We start from the raw sequence: 19,088 nt of genomic DNA on the forward strand, positions 1-19,088 counted from the left end.
AGAGTATCATTCTAAAATTTCAGGTATTTTTATTATTTATATTTTATATATTATAAATACACAAGAGCTTGATTTTTAATTGGATAATTTTATTATTAATACACTGAAATTTTGTTGCCTCCTGAAAAATATTCTCAATCAAAAGCATAAGATAAAATCGCTCCAGCTAAAGCTGTGGCGATTTTATCATGCTTTTGGTCTTTCCGTTGCAACAAAAATTATCTGATTAAAAATCCAACTCTTGTGTATTTACCTCCGATAAAAATGCGTGTAGGAATTCGTAAAATATATGGTGGTTGTAAAATTTACTGTCAACATCAGTAAAAACAGAAGTCGTCAAGGAGACCATAATGTTCTTTCTGAATTGAAAGAACCCAAGGATACTATATAATATAAGGATTGCTCGATCCCTATACTTGTAATGTTGCCCAAGTTTAAGTCATATGTGACGTCACCAACGGACCTGGCTGTCAGAATTGACAGTTATAATTTGCTAAGTTGTGAACGTATTTGAATGGACGCCAGGACGCCGATGTGCGATATTATACTGTAACAACAGCCGTGTTTGCACAAAAATCACTAACCCGGAAGTCATTTACCATAACTTCCCTAAAACCGATGAATTAATACGAAAGGAATGGATATGGTGCTGCAAGCGAGATTAATGGACAAGTGTTTCTAATTTAAATGCCTGCCTACAACACTCATTTGAACGTATTTTATGGTAATCCTAAAGGTCGATTCTCATTAGAGCAGCACCGAGCGGCGCGTCGCGAGCAGCAAATTGTAGAGGGGTATTCCCATTTAAGCACCATTTGGAAGCGTGACGAAGCAGCGTTTCTGTTTGTGTTCAGAGAGAATGTATTCTTACACGCTCGAAGAAGAGCCATCATCGTCATCATCACCAGATGATTTCATAATATTTAGAGCGGCACTATGCCATGTACACGACGAAAAAAGAAGAAAAAGAAAGCGGACGAGTACAATTAATTTTTCTATTCTTTTTCCGTCCATAGCGAATCCACTAACACACGCAAGCTCAACACAGAAGACAAATAAATGCTTTTCACAAGCCGCAGCACCACCCTGATCTGCTTCGCTCCTCGATTCCCACTTGTCCGTCTACACGCAGAGCGGCGCGTTTCAAAGCAGCGCCGCGTATTCCAATGCTTCCCGACGCGTTTAAAATTTGCTGCGCTGCACCGCGCCGCTCTGCTCTGTCTAGGTTAAAACGGATCTACTTATTTACATGCGAACAATTGAGAGCAGCTTTTCACCGCACCGCGCTGCTCGCTATAATGGGAATCGGCCTTAATCAAAGCATGCGCTGGTACTGGGTCCGCGAGTGACGTCACTACACGCGGCGAAAAAATTCAGTGATCGAGCAATCCTTATATTATATAGTATCCTTGGAAAGAACCTATATATGAAGTTTAAAACCTTTAACAGCGACGATCATATTATTTCTTCTAGAACCTTCCATTAAAGAGTAAGCAAGATCTTTCAAAATCGGCCAACTGGACCACGGAAAAATCATCAAGCAGTACCTATCTGTGGGATTTCTTACACAAGCCTCAAACATAGTTACAGAATATTATGTAATACAGTGTATAGGTACAAAATTTTATATTTCCCTATTAAAAAAAATAACCTAACATTAGTAAAATAAATTACAATTGAAAATGAATTTTATATACCAATTAACAAGAATCACATAACAGTCAGTCTCTAACACGTAAGCCCCAAATAGTGGAACGTTTCGGTCCAACCGTAGGTCTAGCGATCGAACTAAATTTGAATTTGTTAATATTCACCTTGCCACCCAAATTCTTTTGTATAATATCTATCTCGGATTGATCGATATGACCGCCATGGACATCCAAGTACATTAACGATTTCACTTCTTTTAATAATCTAAAACAAAAAACCTAATTAACGAAATGATATTTATTATTCAAAAACTACTGGTTTAATATGACCATATGTTTATAATGCCAGAAAAAAAATCAAACAAATACACAAGCCATACCCCATTTTATAAGGGGTTCACATTAGAATAAATTAGCATAGGTTTGCATAGGCCACTGACGTAAAGGCAAAAAAAAGTTAACAGATTTGGCTGAATTTCTTATTTTTGGCCCACAGAAGTATGCAGTAAAATCAGCTTGTAAAGATCTCAAACTGTTTCCTTAAAAATCGTAACCGAAATTCAAAAAGCAAAAAATTTCAAAAAACCTCATTCATTTTTATATATTTTAATTACATATAATAACTTTAGAAGCAGACCGATCTGCCTGAAATTATCTCTAATGGTCTTGAAAGCTGAGAAGGAAAATGAAAACGATTGGAGAATGAAGAATGTTATTTGGCTATAAAATTTTTATTTAGCACCAAAATTTTGATTGAAGGAGGGCTATGGAAATTTGATTAAATACAGTTGTGGACAAAATAATAGCCGTGTAATACATTGATCAGTGCTATTGGTGAGGTTCCAGCCACCTGCATAGATATTTTTTCCTTTACTTTTAAGTAACATGGTGTAAGTGAAGGCATTATTATTTTCAAAAAAGTAAAGTAGGTATGCAAACATTTTATTGGAAATATTTAAGGGGTGATATGTGTAGATTTAATATTAACAGCAACATAATATGAATGACCAAACACCCCAAAGTAGTATTTATGTATACATGCATAATATGCATATTTTTGCATATTTAATGCTATATTGATATTGCTAACTTCACACTGTAGCATCTTGTTATTGCGTATAAAAAAAGTAGTTATAGAAATCGTTACTTTCTTGATACTGAAGTATGTACGTTAATGGATGGACAGACACCAGAAAAAGAGCATTTGGTTTCAACTTTAAAAAATAACGTGAATGCATATTTATACAGTGTTAAATCTCTTTATATTTGTAGTTTAACCTACAGTTAAAAGGAATCAATGGTGCAACATGAAACTTTCTCAATAAACCATAATTAATTGTCAAATGTTGTCGGTTTTTAAACAAAATTTCAGTTCAATAAATGAAAAACATAATAAACAGTTACTGCCATAAAAGTAATGTGATGGCATTTTTACCCTAAAATCGAATCAAAATTTTGAAAACGCTAGGTAAAGAGCAAATAAAAAAAAGAAAACAAAAACCAAAAGACGTAACACAACATATAGAACTACAAACCAAAATAAACATAGAAATGTTGGTAAGGTAAAGCAATTTTCAATTGCTTCTGAGGCAGTAAACATAATGGCCCGTATGAATTAAAGTAAGCAAATGCTTATACTTGCAAAATTCAAAGTAAATACTCGTAACTTCCCCTTCATACTGGTGTGTTTAGCATGGTTTAGCAGCGCTGCACTGCGTCCTGTCCTTCTGCTTAGAAGCGCTGCTAAGTCGCCCAGTGCGAAGGAGCACTTACGAGTATTTACTTTGAATTTTGTAAGTATAAGCATTTGCTTACTTTTATTCATACGGGCCAATGTCTTTAAACAGATCACGAATTTGTCCCAAAGTCTAATATACTTACATAATTGATCGATAATTAATAAAATAACATCTGGAGAGCGCTAAAAAATTGAGGTTCCCCAGCCTAACAATATGATCGATTGAATTACATGATATAGTTGTACAATCTGAAAGATCCAACTCTCTCAAATTCGGACAGCTTTTCACTAGATCGAGCACACCTGCAAGATATCACTTTATTATTCCGCCGAAACAGGTCAAATCAATTTACTTTCATCCGATAAACATTTTCTACAGCCAGATAAATTCAGTCTATCAACAGTCAAAGGTAGATTACTACAAATAAGTTTAAGGCACTGACTATTCAGGTAAGTCCACGCAACATTAAGTTCTTTCAACCTGAAAGTTGAAAGTCAGTGTTTATCAAATTATCATCGAGGCATACTTTCGACAATTTGCGAGTATGTGGTGGAAGCCTTCCAGAGTTATGCCTTCGACCATAGCCAAATTGAGAATTTCTAATTCTCTATTGCGAGATAATGCGAATAAAACATTATTATCGACAGGTACATGTTCGAGACTTAACTTTTTTAAACGTCGACACTTACTAAATAGCATTGTCAGAGCTTCTTGATTAATGGTAGCCATGCTTAAATCTAAGTAGAGTAGTCTTGACCGAAATTCCTGCGAATACGCCTTCATACCGGGAATAAAAGGTGGAAAAGCAACCTTAAAACTAAAATTAGTACCAATATGATACAAGTTAAACTACTTTTGCGTGAGCCAAACGAAGAATTATTGCCTGTCGACTTAAAATGTTGCCTAATGCCCCGGGATCTAAATGTCTATGTGATGCGTCCATACGAGACCATAGACTTTCATCTTGTGAAAGTCTATGCCATCGCCTACATACTAACGCTGCCATTTTTAAGCAACGTTTCGGTAACCAGTAAAAGATGTGTAAAATGACTTCGTCGGATAACTGCTGGAAGTGATCTGAAAATAAGGAATGTTGCTCAACAAGTAACTTAAAGCAGATTTTGCACTCACTGAGTTTGTAGACGATGTCTCGCTTTGGCCGACACAGTAACAATCTTTCCCATTCATTGGCCGAAAGCTTCTGCAACGTTTCTTTAGACAATGTAGATTGCAAAACCAATGCAAGCTAAATCAAAGGCTTGAAAATTCTTTACAATAAACGCCCACTTAGGTTTACCTTCCTATCTCTTTCGGCCTGAGCTTTAAGAGAATTTGGCTGAGTAATGTCTAAAAAATCTGGAAACGTATCTGCAAGAGCATCTTCGGGAGAATCACCTATTAAAGGTCCCACGCCAATATCCGACAAATTTTCTAAGGAAGAACTCTTCAAGAAACTCCATTTTTTATTATTTTCAGTCCCAAGAGAAGGGTCAAACCTGGATCGTTTTCTAGCAAAGTGGTAATTTCACAAGAAGTGTTACTAACTTTTCAACTGCTTACCGAGCAGGAGATATACTGGACTCTCCTAATTTGTCTACAATTGTTGTGAGTCCTTTTGAACCCATCTGAGATTAAACACACTAAATATTTTGTGAGCAGAATGGTTGCTCTCTAATCACGATGGCGTTTCAGTTTTCCCTCCATTCCATCATTTTCGAGGTTAATTATGATCATCACTGGCACCTAAAGCTAAACGTGACTCGATTCAAAACAATTTGATTTGCAAGAAATTAGATATTTTTGCTTTATAAGCAGGTTCATAATATACTTGTTTATTACAAGTAACAAGTAAATAAAGCATTAAATAAAAAGCAATGCCAAATTATTGTAATGTAATTTATAGGTTAAGTAAAAATGACAACATCGTCTAAACAATCAAGCAGGCGGTCTGACTATTAGGCATGCGCAATTGCGCATATACCATGTGTCCCAAGAAAAACGCACCGTGCGAGTTTTTTTTTTAAAAAGGGGCGCTTATGCATTCACTTTGACTGTTCAGGCGGTCGGTCCGCTACTCTCGAAGATCGTAGAATTCTCGGGTTTTTTACCAGTTTTGTTGTGGACGGCACAAAATGTAAAACTTTGAAAGGCGAGACCCAAATGTTGTGCTCTTGGCTCTTCCTATGGCTATATTTGACACGAGTAACTGTGTAAAACTTATTTGAAAGAATGACTTGATGGAACTGGGCAGTACAAAATATTGGGTGATGGAACTATATATGTATTAACACATTACTCAACATTATTATATTATTTCAATATAAAAAAGGTCACGAATTTCGAATTTTTAATTCGCTTCTTTTTTGCTTGAGTTTCTTAAATTTTTCAAATTTTTTTAGATAGGTAGTTCCTTAAAAACCGACTAGGTACCCGATTTTGCTTCAAACGCTTTTAAGCGCATTTCCACAAAAAAATGCGCTACTGTCGCCACTTTGTCCGTCCGTCTGTGCGGCCCTTCGGCTGTGTCGCTACTAGATCTTTAATCTCTGGTCAAAAATGAAAATCTAGAATTCCAGAAATCGCAAGATGCTTATTATAGTTTTTAGTGATATTTTTCTGAAAGTTTGTGATTAATGTTACTATATATACTTTGTTGTTTAAATAAATACATTTTTAATAGGGGTTAAAAAGTCATACAATACCTACCTACAATATTTTACTTTAGTCGCTTACCGACAAGGACTATAAATATAATAAAAATACTTCCCATTGTGAGCGCGATTTTTTAAACATCAAACAGTATAAATAAAGGAAACAACCGATATTTTCTTTAAGAAGAATTCTTTAATGATTGAAATATGTAGGTAGGTATACATCACAGTGTTATATACTTTGAATGTGCCTAAAGGAGAGAAATTTAGAAATATTTGTAGATAATATGAAGTAAGTATGAAAAACTACAATTTTGGCGAAAAGTTCAATTTGTAACATATGTAACTAACAAATACATTTTACAGAGTGTTCTAATAAATTGCTCGTTTTCGATGTTTCTCTTTCTCCTGGGATATTTTGAGAACTAATAAAAGAGACAGAGTGATGCGGTTTGCATTTCAAAGCTATATCTAGATTGACGATGCCAAGTTTAACGTATGATTTGCGCAAAAGTCCAAAAATGCAATAAAAAGTTTTTGCTTATAACACGTTATATACTCTTTGTTATAACTTAGTTATTTGTGGGAATATCAAAAAAGCAGAAAGAATAATAGTTACGTAATAGTCTCTTAATGAGGGGATATTTTTATATTTTCCATGGCCTGCCGGCAAGGCACAGCGCCGGTTTTACCGAGCGCCGGTTTGGTATAGCGCCGGCTAGTCGTCGCCGGTTTGGTCATTGCCGCTTAGGGAATCGCCGGTCAGTAGTGTACGGTTTCTAATTTTCAATGACCTGCAAATATTTGTTTTGTCATTAAGGATAAATAATGAGTTACTAATGCTCTAGAGGGTATCACAGATATAACATGTGGTATGATATGTTACTTAAGACATAAAATATTATACATATTCCATTTGAAAAAACAAACTTTGGTGCTGTATCTTAAAACTAAGCAGGCTATGGAAAATATTTAATATACCCCGTTACTAAGAGACTGTGCCTCTTTTATTTTCCCAGAAAAACATCGAAAACAAGCAATTTGGATTTTTTGGAAACCATATAGCAGGTAGGAAGATGGGCAAATCAGGGAAACGTTGCGCAATTAAACAGTTGTTACATTGATATAAAGGTATAGTATATAATCAAAGTGTAAAGAAAGCCAAAAAATTCCGATTACTTTCGAAGATATGCTAGAAAAACCGAAATTTGCCGATTTTGTTGTTCTAATGTTATTTGTCCCAACAGGTGCGAAAAAATAATAAATACTTTCAATGCTACTATTTGAGCCTCTACAAGGCAGCATGGAGAGATTTTCAATAAAACGTTTCGTTTCGGAGAAATCATCATCGACTCTATTCTTTATATAATATGGCCTGTAAAAAAGTACATATATTGGATTGCGTAGCATTTTTCACTACGAATACAATGATAACTGCACACAAAAAAACAAAAGTTAGAAACTGTTGGTTTCAACAGGACGGTGCACCTGCGAATTTTCCAGGAAATGTTACTACCATTACTAATCCAATCAGCATTTTTTGCATGAATCTGTCTATTGTCCCACGACTTTTTAATTTCTTCAGACAGCCATACAAAATGAGTGAGAGGGAGAATTTTTTACCTTTTTTTGATCTTCGATTTTAATATTTTCACGTCCAATTTGATCAGTTAGGTATATGTACACAAGGAAAATTTTGTGGATTCATCTCAAGAGGGCAAAATGGTGATCTTCAAGAGATTGAATAAACACATTCCGGAGAAGCTCTGGCGTCTACCTAAAAACAAAAGCGCACATTAGATGAGAAACAAAATCTTTCGATTGGTACCGTTATAAAAACCCTCTAAATTAACATGGGGAGCAACGATCTACAAAATACCTTTTTCAATGAAGATACGCCACTGGTCAAAAGATGCAAATAGCTGATCGAGTAAACAAAAAATAAACAAAACACAACCAAGTTGCGAACTCAGTTTTCCCCACACGCCTTGATAGGATAAAGTCATATTGAAAGTATTTTTTTCACTTGCGAGAGTGAAAGTTAGTTTCTATGACCACTTAAAATAGGGACTGAAATGGCAAATTATTCCCCTACCCCTAGGGAAATAATACCCTGGTAATGAAAACTCCCTGATGCTTATATTAACACAACTCAAAAAGGCACATTGTTTATATTTAAATTAAACGTGATATTGTCGCATTTTGAGAAATTAATTGGTGGTACCTTATTGATCAACATATTTGAATCAGAAGAAGAACTGGTTTCTGGTATAACATTGCAGATATTAGAACTACAACTATCCCTTTGAATCTTGATTAATTCGATTTGCAATATTAATTTTATTGGCGATAGGGTTTTCAAATGATATAACCAAAGAGTAACCCTCTTTTATATAACTTTCCGCAACAGTTGTAGATTTCCACCCACCGTGCCGCTTTATAGTGGTAAATATCAGCACCCGTGTCCGGTAATAGGGTAGTGGACGATCGGCGCAGGCAGTGTCGGAGTGTCCCGTATATAGTTAGGGGTTTGGTAACTTTAAAGAAACTTGCAATCGTTGATGGTACTTTGCCAAGTGTAGGTATTCTTGCCAACAGGCTGAGTCGTACATTTTCCATTCTTGTAAAAAATGAAAAATCGTTGATGTTGTATTGTTTCAGGTCTTAGTGCTGCGTACCTGCGAATTAAATGAAGAAAATCTACGAAGGTTCTAGATGTCTTGTTTTTGGTAAAGGGTATTGTAATTATGAGGGAAGATCCCTAGAGTAACTAATTCGTCAGTGCGACAGCAACACTTATTCCGAAGATTAACACTGTTAGTACGAGCAAAGTATTCTTTGGTACGAGTTTGTTTTTTAAAGCCAAATCTATTTTACTTTTCGCATTAGATGGGCATCATCGTCAGCTTCAGACAAAAATTTTTTCATCTCTTCTCTGTTAATATCTTTGATTTTTTGGGAGCATACCCATCTGAATTTCTTTTTAGAAATGATACCAGTTTGGGGAATTTACTGATATCGATGTTATCCGCCTATATGAGCATGCAAGACCCTCGGCAAGACCTCACCATAGAATATTGCGCCCACACCGCCTTTTCGCTAAAATAATAAATACTTAAACCAACATGACATTTTCGGAAAAAGTCTTCACACTTTTTTGTAGGCACCAATCTTTAAAACTGTGGTATGCCGCTTCATACAATTTTTTGGACTTCGCTGGCAGTAAATTGGTAACAGTAGCGTTAGCAGCTTCAGTAATCTCAAAAGGTTCTTCGGAAAAACTAGCAGATTCCATAATTTAGAATTATTTTAGATCCACGCACGTTTTCACAAAAACACGATATTTGTTTATTGGTTGGCATGGAAGTCTAGACAAAGGCGTGGAGGTTGCTAACCTGATTATTATTGTACCTGCTTGTTGCCATGATACAGTTTCAATACTCCACTAATACGATTATAAAGGAGTTCTAATGAAAAATCTTTGACTATATTTAAAGTATAAGTAAACGTCCTCGCGAGTGAAAAAAATAGTAAGTACCTATATACACCGCTGGAAAGAAATGGCGTTTTTCTCTTGGTGCTTTGTGACCCTCGAGCAACAATAACACCGCGGGAAAAATCAACCATTTCTCTCTCTTAATCTATAATTAACTATTCTAGTAATGAAATGGGAGATTTTGGTAAATATATGCTTATAATTTACTTAACAAAAACCGCTCCATTCTTAGATAGCAATGGATTGAGTTCCGATTCTGAACTGAACCACCCACCCCACAAGCTCAAGGTTTACAACGTCATCTTTGTATTCTCCCCAAAATTTCCGTGCAGATCTTAACGCGACGACTTTACGCTCACCAATAAATCCCCTACAGAAGTCCCATTCAAAACTGGCAGGAAGCTACTTAGTCTGCACGTTTTGGTTTAGTAACGCCAGGTGAAGATTTTTATGAAAAATGAGCCAACGAGAAGGGCAAAATCTCCTGCACTATTACCATTGAATTTATATTATAAATTCAATGCTAATTACGTTCCACGTTTATTATAAACGTTTGTCTTACGATTGACGCAAATAATTAAAAATAACAAATGCATTGTATTTGTTTGTATATTCAAATCAATTTTGACATTTACTTTATGATAGCTACCGTAAATTTTGCTAGAAATGAATAAAAATAGTAAACCGCATACGAGCGACAAACTTCAGTTGAAAAAGGCTCCAAAGGCACCGATTAGATCCGTACTTGCGAAGAGGCTAACTGGAGCCGTAAAAGTTCTTCTCGATGGAGAAGACGTCACGCCTGAACCATTAAATCCAGCTCTCAATGAGGCAACAAAAGGCGGCACGGAAATTGTCACGAGTATTAGAAAGTTGGATAAGAATAAAAGCCTAACTGCTGATGCGAAACTCTTTACTGAATCCACAACGCGCTTTCACAGTGAACTACATAAACAGCAAGTGTTCGCTGATACGGTATTTCGACAAAGCTACCACACGGCAAGTCTGGTCGATAATATTGTTATCGAGCCAGAAAGAAAGCTCACTTTATCAACAGACAGCTCTTCAAAACAGGACGTAGCTATAGACGTGGCTGCCGTTCAAACTGCGTTCGTGAAAATGCCATCTCACATTAGCCTATTGCTCAAAGAAACACCAACGTATTTTCTTTTGGAATTGCCTAGTAAAACTGTTGATAAGGATTCGGAAGAGGGTGAGTTCAAACTTGCACAATCTCCTGTTACTTCCCAATGTTAATTGCAGCGGCACAAGTTGAAATAGAAAACAGCACATACGAGTATCTGACGGTAGGAAAAGGAAGGAATCGAAAGGTGGTAAACGCCGAAGTGCAAACTGTACAAATTTTAAAGAAAACTCGAACAACGGAAGCAGAGGAAGTCAAACGTAAACACAATGAAGCGTTCGCGTCAGAGTGGGACATGTATGATTCATATGGAGGTGCGCAACAAAAACTGAAGCAGCGAGAGGATGACGAGATTGCAGACTACACTAACAAAGAAGACGAAGATGAGGAGTTATCCAAAGAAGATTTGGATTTACTGAAACTTCTACGAAACGACTCATTCCAGGAAGCTTTGTGCATCACCGAACGATTACTGGCTAATAACAATTTTAACGCGGAACAAAAACGTTTTAGGGGATTGTCTGATCCGGATCCTCATCGAAAGGACATCGAGTACAAATACGGTTTAAAGTTACTGTGGACATTCGCCAACAAAGAAACTAGCGGTAAATCTAATTGTCGCAACACAAGATCGCGTCTAACTCTGATTGCAGGCAAATGCGTTTCGGCGTTAACTTGGAACGAAGACAACCCCGATATACTGGCGGTGGGTTACGGCAAATTTTACTATGAGGATCGGGCGAATGGAATGGTGCTCTTGTGGAACATCAAGAATCCGGTGCAGCCGGAAAGGAATTACAAATTTGAACATCCAGTTACCGCTTTGCATTTTTCGAAGAAGAACCCAAATTTATTGGGGATCGGTTTCTACGACGGTGCAGTGAAAATCTTGGACGTCAGTTGTAGGAATATTCGCATAATTGGACGTAGTGGCAAAGATTCGCCGATTTTTTCACCAGTCTGGCAAGTGATTTGGTACCAAGGTAGTGATTACTTCAGAGGTACCGAACAGATCATCACCTCGAGTCAGGATGGACGGATCAGTTTCTATCGAACCCAAGATAACAATGATTTAATATACGAAGAAATTATGCGAGTTTCTCGGCCTGAAGGTAAACTAAAAGGCATTGAAACTTTGAAACGGTGTCACGTTTCTGGTATCCCTGTCAAAAGGCACGCGGCAGCACTGGTCTTTCGCCAACATCCAGCCAATGGAAGTATTTACTACATCGGCACAAACGAGGGAACAATTCACAAATGCTCGAGGAACCATTACCATCAGCACCTGGACTTATTTCTGGCTCACGAAGGACCAATGTATGAACTGAAATTTTCTCCGTTTTGCAACAAATTGTTCATGACGTGCGGTGATGATTGGCATGTGAGAATTTGGGCTGACGGTAAGCTCCTAGGTACACATATACCTACTCATTATCTCAGAGCAATTCTTCTAATTTAGGTATATCTGAGCCCCTGTTCGAACTTAATAAGGACTTCCAGTCGATACAAAGCGCCGATTGGAGCCCAACTCATTCGACGATCATTGCAAATGTGTGTGGAAGCAACATTTACATTTGGGACATCCAACGTAAAATATATCATCCGCAATCAATTACTCCATCGCCTACGCGATGCAGGAATACGGTGATTAAGTTTACTAAAAGTGGTCGATGTATCTCAGTCGGAGATATTGAAGGCAACGTGCATATTTTTTCTTTAGAAGATATGCCCTTTCCGGCATATTTTGAGGATGATTTGCTCTACAACTCTATTCTTCGCTGTCTTATTACCAGACCTGATTTAATAAAGAAAATACAAAAATCTGGAAAATTAAAGTTCAACAAATCGGACTTTGAAAAACACTTCTAAGCGTTTCGTTTAATTAAAACAATTTGTTAATTAAGATTTAATAATAATTAATATTCTGTAATAAGTGTTTCTTACCTTGGAGATCTCAAACCAGGTTTAATTAAATCGATTTTGTGTGGATTTTGGTATGCGTATGGTTCGATAGCTAATAAAAATCAATATCGGTTTGCAGTATAATGCTCTCAATAAACTGCACCAATATACCTAGACAACGAGCGACAAGGTCAAAATCATAAACTCGCCTTTTGTCACTCGTTAATAAATTTTTTTACCTTATACAATGAGATACTTCCATTTTTTTCTTCTGCATGAGGACAGGAATGAAGACGGTGCAGGAATATAGCGAGAGAATCATTTTATCAGACTAGACGAGAAAATAACTACGCCTTATATAACTAGATGGCGTGGTTGTAATAACATTTGTTAAAGTCACTAAATATAGTGACTAAACATTTGAAGGAAGCTAATATTTCTTTTTTTTTCGAAAATTTTATTTAAACGAAATGTTTAAAATTGTGTAACAAAGAAGAAAACAATAATTAACTATAACAAAAAAATTTCGTCGAACTGTTTTTCAGTTGGGAGAGTGCCCAGGATACATGCACTATTTCCACGTTGGATGGCCAAGGATATCCTTTGAAATAAAAATTGCTTAGCGCAATATTTCTTTTTAATTGAATAAGAACATTAATAAAAGCAGTTGAACACTGATTAAATTTACCTTATAGCGACCCCTTGTTGGATAAAGCTGTTTTCTCGTTCTATTGAAGCAAACCGATTTAGCACGTTACGGCGTATAGTCGCTTCACAATGGGGATTTACGATAATTCAACCGCTTTAATCGGATTGGTAGAAACCACCATAGAAACAAATGTGGCAATAATTGTAACCATAGCAAAATCTACCAACCCGGGTAAACCAGTTGAATTATCGTAAATCCCCATTCAAGTCGGTGACATTACTTTTCGGACAGACCCTGTATATACATAGATATCGGCCAACAATTTACCTACTATCAACAAGGGGCATCTGTGCCAATAGGGTTATCTAACACAGAGATATATTTGGCAATTGCATCACATTTGCGCAGTACCGCATTTTAACACACGAGACTACCAACAATTTAAAATCCAATGTGAATATGCAACGAATCTTTTATCTGTTCACCCAACAGATGCAGTTAAGCTCCTCCCGGCAAATTTAAATGAACATTTTTAATTGGCCTAATTTTCAAAACCTGTAACACACGCAATTATTTGCTTCCAATTATAATTGCCGTATTTAAATTGACTTAACGTCAAATATGTCATTGCGTTTTATATTTGCCTTGCCTCAATTTGCCGTTAATTTCATTTATACGAACAAACTAATCTGTTTGAACTAAACAATTTGAAACTATGTACTGCTGTGTGTTTAAAGGTCAATATTCAAAATATAACACTTTATAACTTAGTCATACAATGTGACATGCGATTTTAAATTTCCCGGTTTTTATAATTTTGTGACTGTGAAACGGGTCTGTTATTACATTGGCCAATATTTATTGGGAGTGGCTTAACTGCATCTGTTGGGTGAACAGATTATAATTATAAAACAGATTTATTAACGTACAAGAAGATCAACAAGGATTTAAAGCGGTCCCAGTGCGCTTTCGTCACCAAACATATAAATTCAGCCTTAAAACACATGTAAATATCCAACATTTGTCAAGACATGGACTCTGCCAAGGATTTAAAATTTGACCGGTCAGACCGGTGTGATTTTGTCACCAAGTCAAGTATAAATCCAATTTGGCATGAAGTGCAACACCGTAAACCCATTTATATGTTCTAATATTTCCTTAGATTCTAATGAAATATCACGTACCGGGAATGTCAACTCAGTTGGCTATCTCTCACACGTACATTGTGCCTATATCTACGGAATATAGTGATATTTATTAAGAAGTAGTTATTTCCTGTGAAGCTATTTTGGTTGCATAAAATTAGGCGCCTTTCAGAAGTGATTTTCATTTAAAAGTAGACATAGGGAAAACAATAGGTACACGTAAATCTAAGCATACGGGCATCATTTTAAATGTAAGTGTATAGGATAAAAATATTGTGTGCACCACGGCACGAAAGTTGTTTTCTAGATCTCGCCTCTCCTGACCTTAGCCAATAAAATAAAGGAGATGATAATATCCTACCAAGAGCAATGCTGCGCGTTGTAGCTGTGGCGACCATATTCTTGGTGCACAAAAACTGCTTACTTTTTGTTTATTACGTTTCTTGGCCAGTGGCGTACCTTCATATTGTACTTATTGTATAATATTATAATGAACAGAGAATATATGTATAAATTTATAACCTATCGGTTCATTTGTCGTCTCGTGCAAAAGAGTTGTGCACAATTTCCATTTGTTCAAATACGTTTGTATGTAATTAATTTACAATATGCATCTACGGATGCTGCTTTCACATTACGCCAATGAACTGTAGGCGGCCATGTTTTGGGTGCACAAACAAATATTACATAGTTGATGATAATTCTGATATTGACGTCATTGGGGAGCCACTTGATATACTAGAAACTCGATTACGGCACCAACAGAAACCCTAATACCAACCAAAATAGTAGACCGTCTCAAAGTTCCCCATGACCGTAATAAATGTGCTTATGACGTGCGACGACGACTTATGACATTGACCAAAAAAGTTAGGGAAAGAACAAAACCATTTCAGATTCGATTCGAGATTATTCCGCTAAATTAGCACCTCGATTCTTGGGACCATTTCAGGATTCTACCTACATGTGAATCCACTGGTACAGTCATTTAGGGAATTAAAGGCCTTTTCTAGAATTTCGAATTCATGGGGTGACTCAAAAGCCTACGTAGAACTGTACATGGCTGCAAGAATGTAGTTTCCGGATTTACAGTTTCAGAGGGTTGTAGGGAATTCAAGGAATCCGAAGAATTCAAGAAATACAAGGAATTCAGGAAATTCATGGAATTAAAAAAATTCAAGGAATTCAAACAATTCAAAGAATTCATTGAATTTGGAGTTAAAACGAGTTTAAAAGATTTTCAGGGATTTTCGAGAATTTGAATGTTTTTGTTTCAGCAAGCAAGCAGAAGCGAAAGCACAAGCTCAGCTCAAGCACAAGCACAGGCACAACCAGAAGCAGAAGAAGCGGAAGCGGAAGCAAAAGCACAAGCACACACACCCCACGCGCGCAGCCACGCTTTGCCGATGCGGGTATGTGAGTACTTATCTTTAGATTTAGACAACATCAAGGACAACATGTTCTGGAGAGCCCTGATTTAAATAACGTCAGAAGTTGAGTGAGTTGAGGACAAATTAGCATTGGTTACTTTTCCCGTGTTGATGGTTACCGTACCGAAGCTGAACTTTGTGTAGCATGCCTCTGATTACAACGACAAAGACGAACTTACCATTATCCAGAACAAACAGAAGTCTCAACAGGCTTATGTCTGTTTCAAGATTCAATAAGTATATTTTATCTTTTGAAGTCCATCCAATAGTCTTATTTTACGAGTCTCTTTCTCTGCACTCTTCCCGCTCCACACGATAAAAATTTTAAAATAGGTACAAACTGATAATAGTATATATTTTGACTCTGTTATCAGTGAATTGGCGTCTCGCAAAGCACCCAAAATAGGTAACATATAGGTAAATCACATAATATATCAACGATTAAATATTATTTAACTCGCTCCTCGATATCATTGATATCAAGATCAATCATTTGGCATAATTGGGACGTTTTGGGGACATGCTCTTCAAGAAAAACAATTTAACCCTTGAAAAAGGTCCCCGCTTACTATCGCCCATTTTGCACACTGTATAATATGCATAAAGTCACAATCATGCACAATAATTGATGTATAGTAGCTCTTCCAGTGCTTCACATGTGGGCGGCAACGCTATTAAACCAAATGGCTATTTCGGGAATCATGATATGCCCGGTAACCGAAAGAAATGGGCAACGATTATTATATGCTTTAATTCAAACCCTGCACACTTTAGTTTCTTTCCCTTGAAAAAATTACCATAAACATTTTAACTAATTAAGTACACTTATTGTAAGAATGTTAAGTAGATAATTACTGATTTTCTACAAATTTATAAATAATACATGCGACGAAATATCGGTTGTTCGTTTGCTTTATGATTATAATCGCTGCTCGCTTATTATCTACATCTACCTGGTCGGAACGAAACGCTAATGCAAAGAACCTGTACCTGTCTGCATACCTTTCTTGATAACTGTGATTAACTGTGCACTCTCAATTATATCTCCACTTAAACATCCCTTTAGTGAATAACTATGTAAGATGTATCTTTTAGATATCCGCCTTCGGTGCGGTGTTAACAAAAATCTGGTCATTGTTAAAACCGAAATTTCCGAAAGTAAGAATTCACACCGCAAATATTTATAAATTGAACTAAACTGGCCAGGAGCGTTAGTTACTTTTTAGTTAGGAATGTCGAGATCTGGGACTGTGGATGTAGTCAGGTTTTTGTCTGGATATTAGGCCATTGTATCAACCAGATTTTGCATACTGATGGAGTAGCCCACCTGGTTTGTGAGTCGTTATTTAATTCCTCCCACTGACGATACACATCAGACACATTATTGATTGGATTGACATTGTTTTTTTATTATTGCAAAATTTACATTGCATTCATTTATGTGTAGGCTATCCATATCCATAAATATTTTGATGACACATTCACTTTGTTATAGTTTTTTCTTTGAACCTACTGTAACTAAGATTCTACAAGTAAATTTCAAACGAAAGTACAACTAAACCGTGTTTAAATTTGTCTTAACAATTATTGCGATATTAAATGTCGTGTTCATAAGTTCATTTCATTAAGTGCCTAATCGATCATGAAAAGGTAGATCGGAGAAAAATTTCCAGTTGCGCTGGCCTCGGATGTGTTATACTCGTATATTGTTAGACCACACATCGAAGAAATGCACAAGTCTGATCAAACCTAATTATTTACCAGTTTTGCTATCGACACATGCTGATTTCGCGAGCTTGTTTAGGCATCATTTAGCTACTTTTTCATGAAAAAAAAATCGAACCAATGCATTTAATTTTTTTGAGAAAATTAACCATTTCTGTCGAAATGTCGAAAAAAAACCTCAAGCGGCGATATGTGAAACTAACAAAACTTCAAATATTATAATATTTATAGCTGAAGAATAGCTCTTTTCAATTAACCCGAGTTTGTTAAAATCGGCTCAGTCGTTTCGAAGATACAGGGTAATCTTTACGGACACCTTTGAATACCCCTCACCACTTCATTTTTAGAGATACAGGAAAAATTGTCAAATAAAAAAGGTTCAGATTATCGTCGACTTCAAAGGTAATATAGCAGAATTCACAGAAACATCACTTTTTTAGATTCCAGATTGCAGTTGCGCCCCCTAGCGGCCATTTCAGAAACTTAAAAATATTTTCCAGGTTTTTCTCGTGGCAGTTTTAATAATAACTTTTTTACCGCAAGCTTCTACGATGAATAGGTTCTCAGATACAGTACCTCGCATTCTTAGTTGACCACCCTGTACATTACCAAAATGTTCAGGAAATCTAAAGTAACTGTTTTGCCCAAATTATTTGACATTTTTCTATCCGTTTTTTTTTGTTATAAAACCCATCGTACAATAATAAATACCTAATAGCCAGGTTGCGGACAGCATTTTCCGTTATGTTAGACGGCCATTTTTTCTTATAACATAAGAAATATAAATTTTTGTAGAAATAATTTACGGTATGAGGGCTTTTTGTACGATATATTTATAAATAGCGGAACCAATGAAAATGAAGTTCTTATAATGTGTCACTGCGCAGTACGTAATCACTCATAAATAACATTTTCCTGCTAACCTACAATTGTGCAGTGTTTATGTTGGCGGTAGTTCTTTTCTTTTTGTCTAAGAGCATAGTAGGAAGGAAGGCTTTATAAATAAGGATACTTTCAATGTCATCAACTTCTAAAAAAAGGAGTTCATTTTCACCAACTTTGGACATTTTAACACAATGTAAAATAAAAGTGAGGTTAAGACTCCTTCAAACTTATAAGCAAAATTGAACACGCCCAGCACACACCGCAACTTAACTTTGCTATAAAAATGTTTTATACTTATAAACTTATATTATAAGGAAAAATGGCCGTCTAACATAACGGAAAATGCTGTCCGCAACCTGGCTAATAACATCGCCTACCCGATTTTTTTTTTCGAACGGTCGTGTAACACCCTGTATAGCATAAATTAAATGTGCGCATGCGCAGCCGCAACTTTCTCATTTATGGAGATATTTCTTTGAAATAAGATTTTCTTAATCGGCATTTACGGCGGACAAGTCGGCTAATTGGGTTGGAGTCTTGGAGATGCTAAATGAAACTGCATTTAAAAGGACAAGAAATTGCTTTTTTTTTTAAATATATTTTTAAATAACTTCGAAAAAAGATAAAAACCAGAGACTTGCTATAACTAGACTGCGCGTAACGTATCTAAGGT

At 36.2% G+C, this 19,088-nt stretch overlaps 2 protein-coding genes across 2 annotated transcripts; one reads left to right on the forward strand and one right to left on the reverse strand.

Moving 5' to 3' along the window:
* Positions 1-1,617: 1,617 nt before the first annotated feature.
* On the reverse strand, positions 1,618-6,124 carry LOC116176715 (S-phase kinase-associated protein 2). The gene is made up of 8 exons (XM_031495463.1): positions 4,949-6,124; positions 4,686-4,896; positions 4,520-4,634; positions 4,242-4,465; positions 3,915-4,198; positions 3,741-3,868; positions 3,531-3,690; positions 1,618-1,914 (listed from the first exon to the last, which is right to left on the reverse strand). Exons 1-8 carry the CDS (start codon positions 5,011-5,013, stop codon positions 1,722-1,724), a joined length of 1,380 nt encoding a protein of 459 aa, XP_031351323.1. The 5' UTR covers positions 5,014-6,124; the 3' UTR covers positions 1,618-1,721.
* A 3,955-nt stretch (positions 6,125-10,079) lies between these two features.
* On the forward strand, positions 10,080-12,548 carry LOC116176713 (WD repeat-containing protein 78-like). Its single transcript, XM_031495462.1, has 4 exons — positions 10,080-10,748; positions 10,799-11,284; positions 11,333-12,079; positions 12,139-12,548. The coding sequence occupies exons 1-4, from the start codon at positions 10,202-10,204 to the stop codon at positions 12,546-12,548; spliced, it is 2,190 nt and encodes a 729-aa protein (XP_031351322.1). The 5' UTR covers positions 10,080-10,201.
* The last annotated feature ends 6,540 nt before the right edge of the window (positions 12,549-19,088 follow it).

The sequence above is a fragment of the Photinus pyralis genome, unplaced genomic scaffold, assembly GCF_008802855.1.
Source record: "Photinus pyralis isolate 1611_PpyrPB1 unplaced genomic scaffold, Ppyr1.3 Ppyr1.4_LG7, whole genome shotgun sequence".
Taxonomy (NCBI): Eukaryota; Metazoa; Arthropoda; class Insecta; order Coleoptera; family Lampyridae; genus Photinus; species Photinus pyralis.

Excerpts from the sequence above, each read along its gene's own strand:
- LOC116176715 (XM_031495463.1), bottom strand. The coding sequence starts at position 5,013 with ATGGGTTCAAAAGGACTCACAACAATTGTAGACAAATTAGGAGAGTCC. Across the intron at positions 4,897-4,948 it reads TCCAGTATATCTCCTGCTCG|AAAACGATCCAGGTTTGACC; the intron begins GTAAGCAGTTGA and ends CCACTTTGCTAG. Across the intron at positions 3,869-3,914 it reads ATACTCGCAAATTGTCGAAA|GTTGAAAGAACTTAATGTTG; the intron begins GTATGCCTCGAT and ends TTCAACTTTCAG.
- LOC116176713 (XM_031495462.1), top strand. The coding sequence starts at position 10,202 with ATGAATAAAAATAGTAAACCGCATACGAGCGACAAACTTCAGTTGAAA. Across the intron at positions 10,749-10,798 it reads TGATAAGGATTCGGAAGAGG|CGGCACAAGTTGAAATAGAA; the intron begins GTGAGTTCAAAC and ends TGTTAATTGCAG. Across the intron at positions 11,285-11,332 it reads CGCCAACAAAGAAACTAGCG|GCAAATGCGTTTCGGCGTTA; the intron begins GTAAATCTAATT and ends CTCTGATTGCAG.